General features: G+C 49.4%; 3 protein-coding genes across 4 annotated transcripts in view; 1 reads left to right on the forward strand and 2 right to left on the reverse strand.

The window, feature by feature from the left end:
- scube1 (signal peptide, CUB domain, EGF-like 1) overlaps positions 1 to 6,186 on the reverse strand; it is a gene marked incomplete at its 3' end in the record, with an annotated part of 70,884 nt that extends 64,698 nt beyond the window's left edge. For both annotated transcript variants that reach the window (XM_084447932.1, XM_084447931.1), the window contains exons 1-2: positions 6,098 to 6,186; positions 3,872 to 3,994 (exon numbers count right to left, since the gene is read on the reverse strand). In XM_084447932.1, coding sequence (XP_084304058.1) covers positions 3,872 to 3,994; positions 6,098 to 6,185 — 211 coding nt within the window. In that variant the 5' untranslated portion in view covers position 6,186. The remainder of the gene's footprint in view (positions 1 to 3,871; positions 3,995 to 6,097) is intronic.
- mpped1 (metallophosphoesterase domain containing 1) overlaps positions 1 to 15,154 on the reverse strand; it is a gene marked incomplete at its 3' end in the record, with an annotated part of 127,918 nt that overhangs the window by 105,282 nt on the left and 7,482 nt on the right. The gene's annotated exons all lie outside the window — the stretch shown is intronic.
- samm50l (sorting and assembly machinery component 50 homolog, like) lies at positions 6,921 to 15,011 on the forward strand. The gene is made up of 15 exons (XM_084447937.1): positions 6,921 to 7,081; positions 7,442 to 7,555; positions 7,666 to 7,767; positions 7,909 to 7,996; positions 8,580 to 8,686; positions 9,556 to 9,686; positions 9,879 to 9,966; positions 10,165 to 10,293; positions 10,534 to 10,605; positions 10,758 to 10,844; positions 13,126 to 13,196; positions 13,369 to 13,436; positions 13,535 to 13,681; positions 14,003 to 14,144; positions 14,286 to 15,011. The coding sequence occupies exons 1-15, from the start codon at positions 7,061 to 7,063 to the stop codon at positions 14,329 to 14,331; spliced, it is 1,413 nt and encodes a 470-aa protein (XP_084304063.1). The 5' UTR covers positions 6,921 to 7,060; the 3' UTR covers positions 14,332 to 15,011.

Here is a 15,154-nt window from a genome sequence, read left to right on the forward strand (position 1 = left end):
CCCGAAGCTCAGTGAGCCTATAAGATGGAGATACAGCGATACATACTGCTGCAGTCTGCTAAGTGTGTGTTTCTGTGTGTGTGTGTGTGTGTGTGTGTGTGTGTGTGCTCTCAAAATTTGTTGGGAGAGCTACAGCTATAAAAAGAGACTTCAACAGGCGAGTCTGACCCACTCCGCTGAGGCGGGGGTGTGTGTGTGTGTGTGTGTGTGCGTGCTGAAGCACTAGCCAGTGAGCAGAGCTCCTGAACAATGACGGAACTGCAGACACCAGGCAGACAATGGCCTAGTAATCGTCTGCAACCTCTCCCTCCCTCCCTCCTGCCTGCAATATCTCCATCTATTCATCTTCCACTCTGGGGACTCTCTCTCTCTCTCTCTCTCTCTCTCCCACCCCTATCTCTTCTTCAACCTCAGTCCTGTCTTTCCCTCAGTCTACCTGTCTGCGTTTCTACCTACAGTATCTCTCCCCCGATACACAGCTCTCTCTCTCTCTCTCTCTCTCTCCCTCCTGATCTCTCCTTTTCTCTTTCATGGAAGCAGGTTGGGTGTTGTTGCTGCTTCGGGGGACACTGTGTGGGACAGTGGACAGCCTGTTTGCATTAGTCCCTGGTGTAAAAGACGACACAGGGGAGGAGGGGCTCCAGAAAGACACGCCCTGCGTGAGAAGGAGGGGCTATCGGCTTCCCATGGACTAATGGAAAGTGATCAATTAGTATTAAACGAGACAGCATTGCGCTCAGATCCCCAGGTGCGTTGTCCATATAGTATCGTAAATCCAAGAAAAGAAGCGATCCTCCACTTCTTTTCTTGAAAAAGCGATCAATTAGGCTGTAAGTGACAAATGCTGAGTAAGCAGGGACGGCCTCTGGCAGCTCTGCGACCCAGTCGGGTCATGTCCGGGCCAGACCGGGCAGCGCCCCGACGGACTTGAGACTGTGAGAGCAGACACCCTCCGGACGCAGTGACGAGAGCGCCGGAATCGAAATGAATAGCTTCGGCGCTTTTCAAATCTAACGCCCCGCCTCGTTCAACCTCCAAACGGGATGTAGGCGGTTTTGCTGGCAGCGTCTCGTTCCTCATTTGACGGAACAGACGAGGGGCCTGAAAGTTCACATTTTTCCATAACGAGCCGGCGATATCAACCCCCCGTGGAAAAGTCTACAGAGAGGGCAGCGTTGGTCAACGGCAGATCAGGTTTCCCGGCCGAGAACGTCTTCTCTGCCACGAACCCAAACCTGAGGGGACCGACGGGGGGAAAAGAATGACCGTTATCACGGTCCAGTAGTGACACTGCTCACTAGGTATCCTATATACTGCAGGTTTCAATGCATATTGTTGCAATTATCGTCAGTGTTTTGTTAACTTGAGCTTTGACTAAGGTGCTGTGCTAGTACGCTTGAGAGCTACAGAGAGAGAGAGAGAGAGAGAGAGAGAGAGAGAGAGGGAGACAGAGAGACCAAAACAGAGATACAGAGCCAGAGATACAGAGAGATAGAGAGTAACAGAGAAATAGAGAGATATAATTAGAGGAAGAGAGAGAGGAAGACGGAGAGAGAAATAATTAGAGAAAGAGAGAGTGAGACAGAGAGATAATTAGAGAGAGAGAGAAACAGAGAGAGAGAGACAGAGAGAGAGAGAGGCTGTGTTGATTCCAGGAAGCAGGGAGGGAGACAGCAGAAGCCTCTCCTAATGACTCTGTGTCTTGCTGCACCGGGGTAATGTCTCCTGATGGGAAACACAGCCGACCAATTACACGGGCCCTATCTAATCACGGGGCTCAGGGGTCAAATCCCAACCGCCCGTCCGCCATCCATCTGCCCTCTGTCACGGCCACACCCACTCAACGTGTCGTCGATGGGAGTTTCAATAGGAGACACAAGGACACGCGTGTGTCGTTGACAAGCGAGTCTCTCTGGGATGCTCTCGGTGCACTTTAACTCAGGGAGCGGGTGGACTTGGCCATAATCAAGGAAACTTGATAGCGGTCTGAGAGAGGCTGTGAGTGCATAACGCTCTAAATCTCGCTCAATCTCCCAATGCGTGCACGCCCACACACGCGCCCACACACACACACACACACACGCCCACACACACACACACACACATTACACACAAGGACGCGGGGAGAGAAACATCTGATTGATACATTTTCCCCATATTCAGACATAAACAGGGACCCTGTCTACAGTAGCCAAATCCATTTCTCACTCACACACACATACAGACACACTCACACTCCCACATACACTCACACACTCACACACACACACACACACTCACACACAGACACACACAGCACACACAGCACTGACTGGAGGCCCCTGTCAATACAGCGCTGATGGAAACCAAGTCAGACTTTTGGCTTGTAAGTTGATCTAATAAAAGGAAGCGAACAGGTCCTCCGGGCTCCCAGAGTCAGACAGCTGTTTTACGCCGGGAGGAACATTACTCCTCTCAACATACTGCCGTTTCCTATTGGATATAATAGCCTGGTTGTTCTGGACAGGCCTGTCTGTTCAATGCCAGCGCCTCTGACTGAAGCCCGTCCAACATACAAAATCACCTCTTTAAAAAGACACATCCAGCAAATCACAAGCTGCTCTCCGATGTCTCGGACCTGGTCGGATGTCATAGGCATGCTAATGGAATCAGACTGAAGCCAAATAACTCAGGATAGGGTTCAGACGCGACTTGACCGGATCGAAGCCAGGACGCTTCTTAGCACAACGGGCCGGGTAATAGAAAACAATGGCGGCGCCGCACCTCCGTGGCCTCGCTCCCGTCCCGGCGTGGCGCGTGGCGCTTGGTACGCGGGAGCACAGGCCCGACAGGGCGCCGGGCGCCTGATACTGTAGGCGGGACCGGTATGCAAACACACTGCAGCAATAACTCTCGTTGTGTGGAGCTGCTCAGGTGAATACCCCAGACACAATACATGCTCCCTGTGTGTGTGTGTGTGTGTGTGTGTGTGTGTGTGTGTGTGTGTGTGTGTGTGTGTGTGTGTGTGTGTGTGTGTGTGTGTGTGTGTGTGCGCGTGTTTGTGTGTGTGTGTGGGGGGGGGGGTGGACTGTGACTAGGATTTGGTCCACAGCTGAGCAAACGGGGTAGAGTGTGGGATATCCAGGATTAACTGGCTGACATCCAAATACTTAGGCAAACAGCAGCCACTTGAAAGGACATGGACCTACGGATGGACGACATCCTGAGAGGGATGAGACCTACGGAGGGATGACACACCGTCAGCCTGCGCGTAGACCACACCCCCCTCCTCCTTCTCCTCCTCCTCCCAGGAGAACGCGCCAGCGTGGCTACTCCTCCGATCTGAAAGAGCGCTATCATTGGTCGTTTCGTGTCAACAACATAATCAGTCACAAAACAGGCGAGAGTCGTACGCCGTGTAGAAATACACATCCTGCGTTGATGTGTGTGTAGGTGCGCATGTGTGTGTGTGTGTGTGTGTGTGTGCGCGCACGCGTGAGAGGAGGTGTGAAGGCCCACCCTGGTGCTGCCCCCTCTCACCCTGACACCCTCACACCTACCCCGAGTCCACTTCCTCCCCGTTAATTAGTGGAGTCTAGGGGGTGGGGGGGGGGGGGGGGGGGGGGCAGGGGCTGCGGAACAGCTGTATAACCCGCCAGTATGCTGAGTAGGGGGAAAAGCAGCAGGAGAAAAGAAGGTTGAGGGTGGGGGGGGGGGGGGGTTAGGATGGAGGGATGAGAGCCAGGGAGGAGAGGATAGGGGTGCGGTGTAAGTGGGGATGATGTTATCCTATGGAGGGGGGAGGGGGGGGGGGGGTGTACAACAAGATACCGGTGGCAGGAGGAGGAGGAGGAGGAGGAAGAGGAGGAGGAGGAGAAGGAGAGAGACTCACCCTCGCACTGCTTGCCGTCGCCCTTGTAACCCGGCTTGCAGATGCACTTGAAGGACTTGGGGGTGTTCTGGCAGAGGGCGTCGATGTGGCAGTCGTCCGTGGCCTCGGAGCACTCGTCCGGATCTACGTTGAGGGGGGGGACGAATGAAGCGGGTCAGCTTTAAAACCCCAGAGACTCCCCCTGGGTGACGACAGTTAATGAAAGCTATCTAGACAGAAGGGAACAGTGCTGGTCAGCAGCAAATGGATTTTGGCCGGTGAACCAGCATGGAGATGTGGATACAAGCTGAACCATGACTACCAAGCATTATTGAAAGATCAATCACCACAAATAAATGGGAAAACATGACTGCAGTCCAGTGTGAGTGTGTGTGCGTGTGTGTGTGTGTGTGTGTGTGTATGTGTGTGCGTGCGCGCATATGTGTGCATGTGCATGCATGTGTGTGTGTGTGTGTGTGTGTGTGTGTGTATGTGTGTCTGCGCGTGTGCATATGTGTCAGGGAACAGAGGGAATCACTCCCTAATTGATCAGGTCATTGTTTGAGAGGCCAGTCACATCTGGGGCAGGATCCAGGGGCACTGGGCCAACTAATTGCATCTCATTCTCACACACATGCACGCACAGAGGGGGACAGAGAGAGAGAGAGAGAGAGAGAGAGAGGGGGGGTGGGGGGGGGTGGGAAGAAAGAGAACAGTTCCTCTTTCTAATCTGTTTCTCCTACGTATTGTATCTTAGTGTTGACCAGCACCCCCTCCCTGGCTCTGTGTTCAGCCCCTCGTCTGTGTGTAGATAGTGTGTCTGAGGCCGGCTGGCTGGGAGCAATAAGCCCTCCGTTTATTTCCCAGTCAGCTCAGCGCTGCTCTCAGGGCCCAGTCCCTCCTGGCCGTCCGCCCAGCTCAACAACGTGCCATAAATAAACAATAACACGCAATTATAATCAAATCAAATTAAAAATTGTATTAAGTGGATGACTGATTTATTTGCCCCCATGTAGAGAATACCAGCAGGAAGGAAGGAAGGGAGGGAGGAAGGAAGGAAGGAAGGAAGGAAGGAAGGAAGGAAGGAAGGAAGGAAGGAAGGAAGGAAGGAAGGAAGGAAGGAAGGAAGGAAGGAAGGAAGGAAGGAAGGAAGGAAGGAAGGAAGGAAGGAAGGAATCTAACTGGATTTATGCAGCAGTTGAGACAACCACAGGAATAATATGGACAGTTCAGATATGGCATTTGACAGAAAAGATGTGCTGGAAATCTCCTTTGGAATATTGAAACACCCATGACATGAATGCTATGTTGTAGCCCATGCTGAAAGAGTAAGCTACCTGCTCAGTTGCCTACAATAAATAACCCAGGTTTGACAAAGCCCTGCACTCATGGTTTAGTGTCTGTCTCAATATTGACTTATCGCCCATCCGTGGTGAAGGAAACAATGCCGGGTGCTATCCTATGAATGGTGGTCGATATTGGACTGGAGATCAACACCTCCAGGGACCAGTCCGCCTGGCCCGTCCATATGGACACCGCCGGCGCAGGGAGCTGATATGGAAAAGATGCTCTGTATCGCCTCATATGGGGATCTGTCCGTGCAGAGGAGTAAAAAGACTTGCCTTGTCACAGCCTATTTAGACACATGAATAGGCTCAGTCAGTTTCTCTGTGGTTTGGGATTTCAGACGATCGGACAGAATTTCTAGTAGGCCTTTATAGCCTATGTTCTCGCACCTTTTTTGTCGCATCCACAAGAACGAAATGTTTTAGAGGAATAAATCATAAACTTAGAAATACAGTCAATTAAGTGCAAATAAGCTATCAAGTTTGTCAGCCAACTTCTCTGCTCATTATTTCGCGCGCAAGGCTACACGCATATCACACATCTGCAACAACTTAATTAGCAGTTCATTAACAAATAGGTGACGGTTTCTGTCTGCGTTGCTGCTCTGCAACTCATTAGCCTATACCATCTGTAATCTTAAAATACATTTAGAGAGCCCTGGAAAACATTTTCATCAGTGTTTTTCATAATGTGCAATGATTAAAGTTAATTTGGTCCACAAAATGCAATTTATGCCAGCTAGCCTACATGCTACGGATTTATGGACCGGTAGCCTAATTTACACATTTGAAAATGCCGAGTCTCATTGTAAACAGCTGAATAAAACGTTGATATTAAAATAGTCTCCCCTTATTTTTATGATAAAGCCTAGAGCAGACAGATGAAGAGGGACGCGCTTACCTGCGGATCCAACATTCCCCATCACCTCACAAGTATTTATGAGGAGGATAAGCAAACAGACATCCCAGGAAAAACAAGCAGTTCCCATGTTAAAACGGTGATAGAATGCAGTTTTTGGTTGTGTGTTTCTTTGATAAGAGAACCGTTTCGGTACTGGCAGTAGGAGAGAACAGCAGGACCAACAGAGCCGCTCTTCGCATGCTGATTGGCTTGCACATATTTGAGGAGGGGATTGGAGGTGTAATTCGGAGAGCGAGAGAGAGAGAGAGAGAGAGAGAGAGAGAGAGAGAGAGAGCGAGAGAGGTTGGTATCTTGATCATCATGTGAGATGAGCGCGACCCTATGGCGCGACCGCCCTACATCAGTCAAATGTTCACATAGGCCTAATTTAATGCACCAAGCTACGACTCTTTGTCGTTCATTCTTGATTCACTCTTGAGACTGAATGAATGAATGAATGAATGAATGAATGAATGAATGAATGAATGAATGAATGAATGAATGAATGAATGAATGAATGAATGAATGTGAATAATCGAATGTGCGTGTTTGACATAATGGACTAGAGTGTTACAATGTAGCCTCATGAACATGTTAGGCTAGAGGCTTCTATAAAACTATGATTTCGTCTAACAACTGGAACCATAAACCAGAAGCCATCCAATTGAATTAGCCTAGGCTACCACCTGTGGCCCCTCAAGTGTAGTGCTGCTGCCCCCTGCTGGTGAAAGTTAGTCAACGGTTTTTCTAAATTGGTTTCCGCCCACTGCTATGACGCAAAGCTCCTTTCTGACCAATCACTTGACACCGGGAGAAGAACGCCATGAGTGTCATGGCGTCTCCCTTGAAGGGGGCTTGGTCGTGGAAAATTTAGCCATCGTTATTGTATTATTTCATGATTGCATTTGTATCTAAAACGTCGCTTTTATCAAAGGGAACATATTTGACGACCTAGGCGTCAAGATGGGGACAGTCCACGCCAGGGTAAGAGTTTCTCACAACAGAGACCAATGTCTGGGTGCAATTCTGCATGACCTCTCCGCGAGCACTCTGTCTTCTTTGACTGCATTGCATTTGTACTCGATGTACTACCGACTGACAGATAGGCCGGGGACTTGATATAGACATAACATGCCTAACGAAAACGATCATAGCAACCACTTAAGTCAGTTCATTTTGTATTCCTCAAATTACACGTTTTTATTTTGTGTGATTTCCCAATAACACCTATAGTATTGCTATACCTGCTGGATAGCGCGTGCTGATGGTGAAAGCGAGCACATTAGCTAGTTAGGTCCCTCTGTTTTGCTGCTATCTAGCTAACTGCAGCCTTTGGTTATGCAGAGTTTGGATCCACTCCCGATGCACGGCCGCGACCTGGGTGTCAACCCGGACGATGTGATGGAACCGGCGGAACCGGAGCAAGAGACCAAACAAGAGGTCCTGGAGAATAAAGACGTGAGTCCCCTCCATCCCACAGCCCCGTCTCGCTCACGAACACCAAGTCCTAGAATACTGGGGGAACAAAATGCCTAAAAGCCTGACAACAACCTCTCCATCCATTGCAGGTTGTGGTCCAGCATGTCAATATTGAGGGGCTTAGAAGAACTAAAGAGGATCTCTTGGGCTATGAGATCTCTGAAGTCTTTAATGCCAAGAACCTGATTGACGTAAGTATATTGACCTCTTTTTTTGTCCATCTTTAATACATGGACTTGGCTTGGTCGCTTTTTGTCTAGACTTTTCATTCAAACACCTATCTGGTTTTCTGTCTGTTTTACAAAACTGCTCTATGGTGCGTCTTTTGACAGGTTATGAAGAAAGCTCATTTTGCCAGACAGAAACTTCTGCGCCTAGGTATCTTCAAGGACGTGGAAGTACTCATTGACACTTCAGAAGGTATCCTCCGCTATGCTTCCCAATCATACATTGATATTGCTGAAGTGATGCTCTATAGTGGCATAATTATAGCCAAGCCAATCTCCCTTACAACACGTGTTCAGTGTTCAATTGTTTAGAGGTGCAATGATAAACCTAAATATTGACTATTAAAGACATTAGCTCTACCTGAATATTGAAGACATTAGCTCTACTTCCTGTAGCTCATGAGGTTGAGCAGGTCATCCATTGATCTTAGGGTTGGTGGTTCAAATCCCGGCTCCTCCTAATGACATGTCGAAGTGTCCTTGGGAAAGACACTGAACCCAAATTGCTCCCAATGAGCAGTCTAGCACCTTGCATGGCAGCTGCCGTGTGTGTTTATGTGTGTGAATGGGTGAATAAGAGGCCTTCATTGTAAAGCACTTTGGATAAAAGCGCATATAAGTGCAGTCCATTTACCATGATTCGGTATAGCTGTAGTAACTTTCAGTCAAGGTCTGTTTCTTTATTGGTCTTCCAAACACTGACACAACACACAGGTTCCTAGTCCTAACCATATATATATATATATATGACCTAATACTACAAATATTATATTTAGGCGCAGACGCGTTGCCGAACGGTTTGGACGTGACGTTCGAGGTGACCGAGATGAAGAGACTGACTGGCAGCTACAACACCATGGTCGGCAACAACGAGGGCAGCATGGTGAGGGAATATGCACACACACACACACATTAGGGTTACCGGTGTTACTCGGCGTCGGGTCATACACCGTTGCATTACTTGCCCACCGCCCCCACCACCCTGCTTTTTTAAAACCCATTTAGTTATTTTCGTGTATCGGCACCCACGTTCATCAAATTAAAAAAAACTCATCCATCCATTTTCATCCGCTTATCCGGGGTCGGGTCACGGAGGCAGCAGTTCCAGCAGGGGGCCCCAGACATCCCTTTGCCTGGCAGCATCAACCAGCTCTTTATGTAAAATCCTAAACGTGTTATCTATACTTCGTGCCGACGGACGCTGCGATTCTAAACTGAAAGGGTGCGCTCTGCTCCCCCGTCGGTTGCTCTGTGACGGGCCGGGTGAGTGACAGGCTCCCCGACGCAGAGCAGCGGTGTCACGTTTCACCTCGTCACACGAGTCCAGAGCCACGGTCCTCTTCTCCCGTGTTCCTTCGCAAACGTTGCCACTGTTTTAAACGTCACGGAAGCGGCCGTAAGTAGGCCCACGCACGCTCCCGTCGTCGCCGTGCCTGTTTAGGTTAAACGCAGACGATTTCCGAACGTTCTTAAAAAGCCGTTCGAATGTAACCGTTCAAAGGGAACGTGATGAGCGAGGACGGGGCGGAGCACACGGCTGGAAAATGTACGGCGTTGCCGGTAACTCCGGTGTGGCGTGAGTTTATTAACCGGTGAGAAGCAATCCTCACTGTGGCATCCCTAACACACACACACACACACACACACTACAGGTATGCCGGACAGAGAAATAGATTCCCAGCCGATGTACAGTAGAGCAGGTGTGTATGTGTGTGTGTGCGTCTGTGTGACCCTGGTGTCTCTGTGTCCCAGGTGCTGGGTCTGAAGCTGCCCAATGTGTTTGGACGTGCAGAAAAGCTCACCTTCCAGTTCTCCTACGGGACCAAGGAGACCTCCTACGGACTGTCCTACTTCAAGCCCCAGCCGGGCAACTTTGAACGCAAGTATGGAACCCCACATGACTGTATGCAGGGATAGGAAGGAGACATTCCTCCTTTCTAGGCTAGAGTTCCCATTGGTGCTGCACCACTGATCTATGTCTATCTACATCATTCATCCAGAACACATTGTTTATGTGGTTCTAGTGATGGCGGTCAGTGTTGGCTTCTACTGACCGGTATGGTGTTCTGTTTCAGCCTCACCCTCAACCTGTACAAAGTCACCGGGCAGTTCCCATGGAGCTCCCTGAAGGAGACAGACAGAGGAGTCTCCACGGAGCTCAACGTAAGCCGTCTCACACATGTACTTGTGTGTGTGTGTGGTTGGGATGGTGGGTGGGTGTGCTGTACTTGCGTGTGTGGGGGTGGGTGTATGTAGTATTCGGGAGTACTGTTCATTCATCTGATTTCAAAATACTCGCCCTCGCCCTCCCTCTCTCTCTCTCTCTCTCTCTTCCCCTCCCTCCCTCCCTCTCCCTCACAGTTTCCTCTGTGGAGGACCAACCACACCCTGAAGTGGGAGGGCGTGTGGCGCGAGCTGGGCTGTCTGGCGCGCAGCGCCTCCTTCGCCGTGAGGGAGGAGAGCGGACACTCGCTCAAGTCTGCCCTCTCGGTACGACCTTGACCTCTTGACCCCCCCGCCCCTCCCCCCAGAGCTGCACAGTCTCTGCTAATCCCTTTAGTCACATAGTATGACACCCCGTATCTTAAGCAGCAATCGCCCCTGTCAGTATAGAACTTTATTGTCTTAGAGTATCTTTCTGTATCGTTCTGTCGACAGCGGTTGACCTGATAGGCTGTGTTCACGGTGTCAGATGTCGTCATTGCTCATGGTTGTCTTTTTCCCCGGTAGCACACCATGTCCATCGATACTAGGAACTCTGCAATCTTCCCCAAGAAAGGTGCCTTACTGAGGATCAACCAGGTGTGTGTGTGTGTGTGTGTGTGTCAGATGTCTGTGTACAGAGTCTATGTGTGTTTGTCTGTGTGACTAAAATTCATTTTAATCGTAAGCACGACAGTATTATTTGAAGAGTAGCGGGCAGCTGACGGTGTGTTGTGTGTTCTGCCCTGTAGGAGCTGGCTGGCTACGCAGGGGGAGACACCAGCTTCCTGAAGGAGGACTTTGAGCTGCAGCTGAACAGGAGGCTGTTCTGGGACTCTGTAAGTGATACAGGACTAGGTGTTTCAGCCTGGGGCATCCTGGTCATTATAGGCTACGTGTTTATTGATCCTGATAGATTGAATTATGGTGTTCTTATGACTCATTTATCTTCAGTTAGTGATTTATCATTTGGTTGTTTCTTTTTACCGTTTTTGTTTTGTTAGCCTACTGAAAGCTGCAGTGTGTCAAATGTCCGTAAGATCTGAAACATTGCTATGATAAAGTGAGAGAGGTGAGTGATTGAGCTCCTCTGTAGACAGCTGTTTGGCTCTGCTACAACAATTATAATCATTATTAGGAAGGACTTAGCTGCGTCCAGACCGTGGTGACAGATTCTTGGTCTGGCATTTTGACATGATACAGCGGTTTCTTGGTCTAAAAATGATCGGTCCAATGAGCACCGCAGGGGAATAATGATTAGAGAAACCGCACCGGGGGCAGGACTAACCACACTGTCAAGGTGTTAGTAGTTAGTTGGTCTAGTGCCATTGGTCTCTAGTGATTGGTTTGGAAAAATCAAATCCCCCTCCACCACGGAAATCGGTTAGAGTGGAGGCAAGGTCAGACTGAAGATCTCAACGGAGTGTAACAAGATGACAATTCAGTCTGACATCAGGCAAATAATCAACACCAGAGCATGAAAAAAAGAGAAAAAAGTAAAAGCGTGGAGGCGTGGCCTCACCTACTTCCAAGCAGGTGTGCGTGATGAGATCCAGTCAGCAACACGGGACACTCTTTTATAGCCTTATAGGTAGCCCAAACCCACAAACCGTGAGATCGTAGCTGACTGAATTTACCCTGGCGGGCGGCATTTTCTCTCATTGCACATTTGTATCTAGCTCGTTGGTCGGCATGTAGTGCAGGAGTTACATACAGTAACGGCACGAGCAATTTGATATATTCATATATGTATAAGATAAATATGTCTGATGTAACTCAAGGTGATCAAGTTGGAGTGCACATTTAATTGCCACCGCCCCCACTGAGACCTGCCCGCCGTGTCACACGTTTCGCTGTGGCTCTGCTCTGTGGTCATCCGCTCTCTGGCTCCGCCTCCCCAGCCTCTGCACCTCCCACCGCAGCCTCTGGTTCCTCCGCTGCACCTCCTCCAGGGCGCTCTCCAGGAACAGCTTGTGAGCCCGCTTCTCCTCCAGGACTTTCCTCCTCCCGAAAGCAGCCCATGTTGTCTGGGCCACCTTCCTCTCCACCCCCCTGACCGTCCTCTCCAGCTGGTCTCGGACGCTCTCCAAGTGCCTCCTCCTGGCCCGGAGCTCGGCCAGCGTCTTCTCCAGCTCCTCTGTGTCTGCCGTCAGGCCGGCCCTCTCCTCCGCCAGCTTGCCGTAGTACTCCCTCATGATGCGATGGGTCTCGTCCCAGCTCCGGGGGCAGGCCCCGACAACGCACCCGTGGAACTCCTCCAGGGTCATTGGGGAGGGAAGCTGGTCTGAATCAAACTCGCCCTCGGTCTCATCTCCGCCAATGGTGAAGATTGCAGCCTCAAATCTCCCAATGGTGTCAATGGAAAACATATTCAAGAACAGGTCTTCGAGTTATCGCAAGAGTTGGTGAAACTTGATCTACTATTTGGTTGAAAGTTTTTTTGTAATTCTCCAGAGAGACAAAGAAGTCTGCTGTATTTTTCACTTTCCCAATGAAGATTGAATCTTTTTTCAACTCTCCCAAGCAACTACTTTTCCAAACATTCAGAATTCCATGGTTTCTTAGGAACGAACTATAAAAGGCCTAGCAACAAGAAGTACTCAAATATTCTTGATTTAGAACAGAGACAACCATAGAATTGGAATCAAATGATTACATGTAATTCTATTTTTATGGACACCCTTTCAAAGCCCCAGTGATTTATGGAAATGAAACCCAATGATTATAAATGCTGATACTTGTTTCCAGCACCTTAATAAGATCAACTACTTTTTATTTTATTATTTTTATTATTATTATTATTATTTTAACTTGTATTGTGTACTCCATTATAGTTTTGTTTTATTGTGTTTTCTTGCCTCCTGGACTTTTTCCTATGACCACAGGGTGGCGATAGAGACCTCCCAACCACATACATTGATTATCTAGTGTTTAAAAAGAGGCACCTTTTTACTTATTGTTGAATCACATTTTTATCTTCAAGCCCACTAAGTCACGACGCTTCGTCATTTGTGTCTTCATGAAAGTGAAGTTGCACTATTGGGCTTTTCCCTTATTCTGTCTTGTAGACTGGGTTGGTCATCCTTCTGTTGTGTTAATACACACATTGGTCTCTTTCAGGTCCTCTCTGCCTCTCTGTGGGGCGGGATGCTCTACCCCATTGGAGGAAAGCCGTCCTCCATCGCTGACAGGTACGTCCCAGAATGACTGGAGACAAGTGGCATCTGGTTTTGGCAGGAACCACTAGGTGGTGCTGTTGAGTCATAACTAATATTGACTCCCTGCCTGAATGTTACCTCCTGTCTCTTATGTTTGTATTGACTGAGTTTATATGACTTGAGGGGTCATCTGTTTTTCACCCAGGTTCTATCTGGGCGGTCCTACAAGTGTGCGCGGATTCGGGATGTACAGCATCGGCCCACAGAGTGAAGGTAGGGGGTCACATGTTCTCTGCCCACCAATCTCCTGTCGTCATCATCATCCCTGGGAATAGGAGCCTGACGCGAGGGAGCTCGCCCGTGTGTTCCAGGTGACTACCTGGGTGGCGAGGCGTATTGGGCCGGCGGGCTCCACTTGTACACGCCGCTGCCCTTCCGTCCAGGCCGCGGCGGCTTCGGAGACCTCTTCCGGACCCACTTCTTCCTCAACGCCGGCAACCTGTGCAACCTCAACTACGGTGGGTGACGCGGAACTCAACACGTGGACGTTTGTGCGCCGTGCCTTCCATGTCTCGATGGCACAAAGCGCCAGTCATTTAACAGATGCTTTTATTCACAATAACGCATTTAACGTAGGTGGTCGGTGTACTACGACTCGCCAGAACTCACAAGTGCATCTCCCCTCTAAACAAGTGACTAGGAACATAATCTAGTGCTAAAGCCAAAGTGCAAGAGCGGCAAAATATCAAGGATTAGCAACAAGTCAGGACGCCATATATCATCAAATGTGTTGAGAAGTGTGCCTCGTTACTGAGTGTGCGGTGTGTCCCCATGCCCAGGCGAGGGTCCGCAGGCCCACCTGCAGAGGCTGGCGGAGTGCATCCGCTGGTCCTATGGGGCGGGCATCGTGCTCCGCTTGGGGAACATCGCCAGGCTGGAGCTCAACTACTGTGTGCCCATGGGGGTTCAGAGTGGTGACAGGTACACACACACACATAAAGACATACAAACCCTGGATGTAGTCAGGTAGATCTAGGCCTATATGAGGGGGAGAAATTGAACTTTTTCTCAAATTTTTCGCCGCCTCTTAACTTTCTTTAAAGATAACGTTCTTCTCCGCAGGATATGCGACGGCGTCCAGTTTGGCGCAGGCATCCGTTTCCTGTGACGTCGTGAACCCCCGCCGTCTCTGGCAGAAGAGAGCGGGATGGGAAAGGGAGAGAGAGTTGTCACTTGTTGTCCGTAGTAGAGATTGTTCACACTTCTGCTGGAACGCAGGGCCCTGGGGAAACTGCACCCACCCCCCTCTGTCATTTCATATTAACCAATGATATCGTCCATTACGTTTGCTGTGCCAGCACCAACCTATTACATTTTTTGCCCCCTGAAAGAGATTTGGCTGTAGGGATACAGTGTTGTTAATCTCTAATGATTTGGGCATATCCTCCTGTCTGCCTTCCAGGACCGTTGCCTATCTGTATAGATAGTGATTCTTGGTTTTGTTCTAGTTTTTTTTTTACCCCATTAAAACCACTGTCTTGCTTGGTGAGTTTCAGTAGGGCGCGACATGTGACCCATGCATCGACAGAGTTGGAGGGAAATGTGTGAATGTAATCAGCACTTTTTTCAAGAACGGAGTTCTGTTTATGAAAGCGACTTGACCTCCTCTCACTGAGTCGGTCTCAGATGTTGTCTGTGTGGACTGAGGAAGGGAGAGCGCTCCCTCCCCGGCTCCACCTCTGCCCCTGTGAAGGGGGGGTGGAAACCCCGAGTGTGGCCAGCCACCTGTGCTCTAACGGTCGTCTTTTTAATGTTGTCTATTTCTGCACAGAAATAAATCACGGTTGTCCCTTACTATTGTTTTGGTCTCTTGTACGGACGCGTTTCCGCTTCCTCGAAACGTGCGCCCATGTATGGAGAAAACATACGTGTGTGCATGTTTTGAGGAAGCAGAGACACGTCTTGAAATGGGTTTTACTTTCTAAAATATG

Source organism: Borostomias antarcticus (genome assembly GCF_949987555.1).
Source record: "Borostomias antarcticus genome assembly, chromosome: 13".
Taxonomy (NCBI): Eukaryota; Metazoa; Chordata; class Actinopteri; order Stomiiformes; family Stomiidae; genus Borostomias; species Borostomias antarcticus.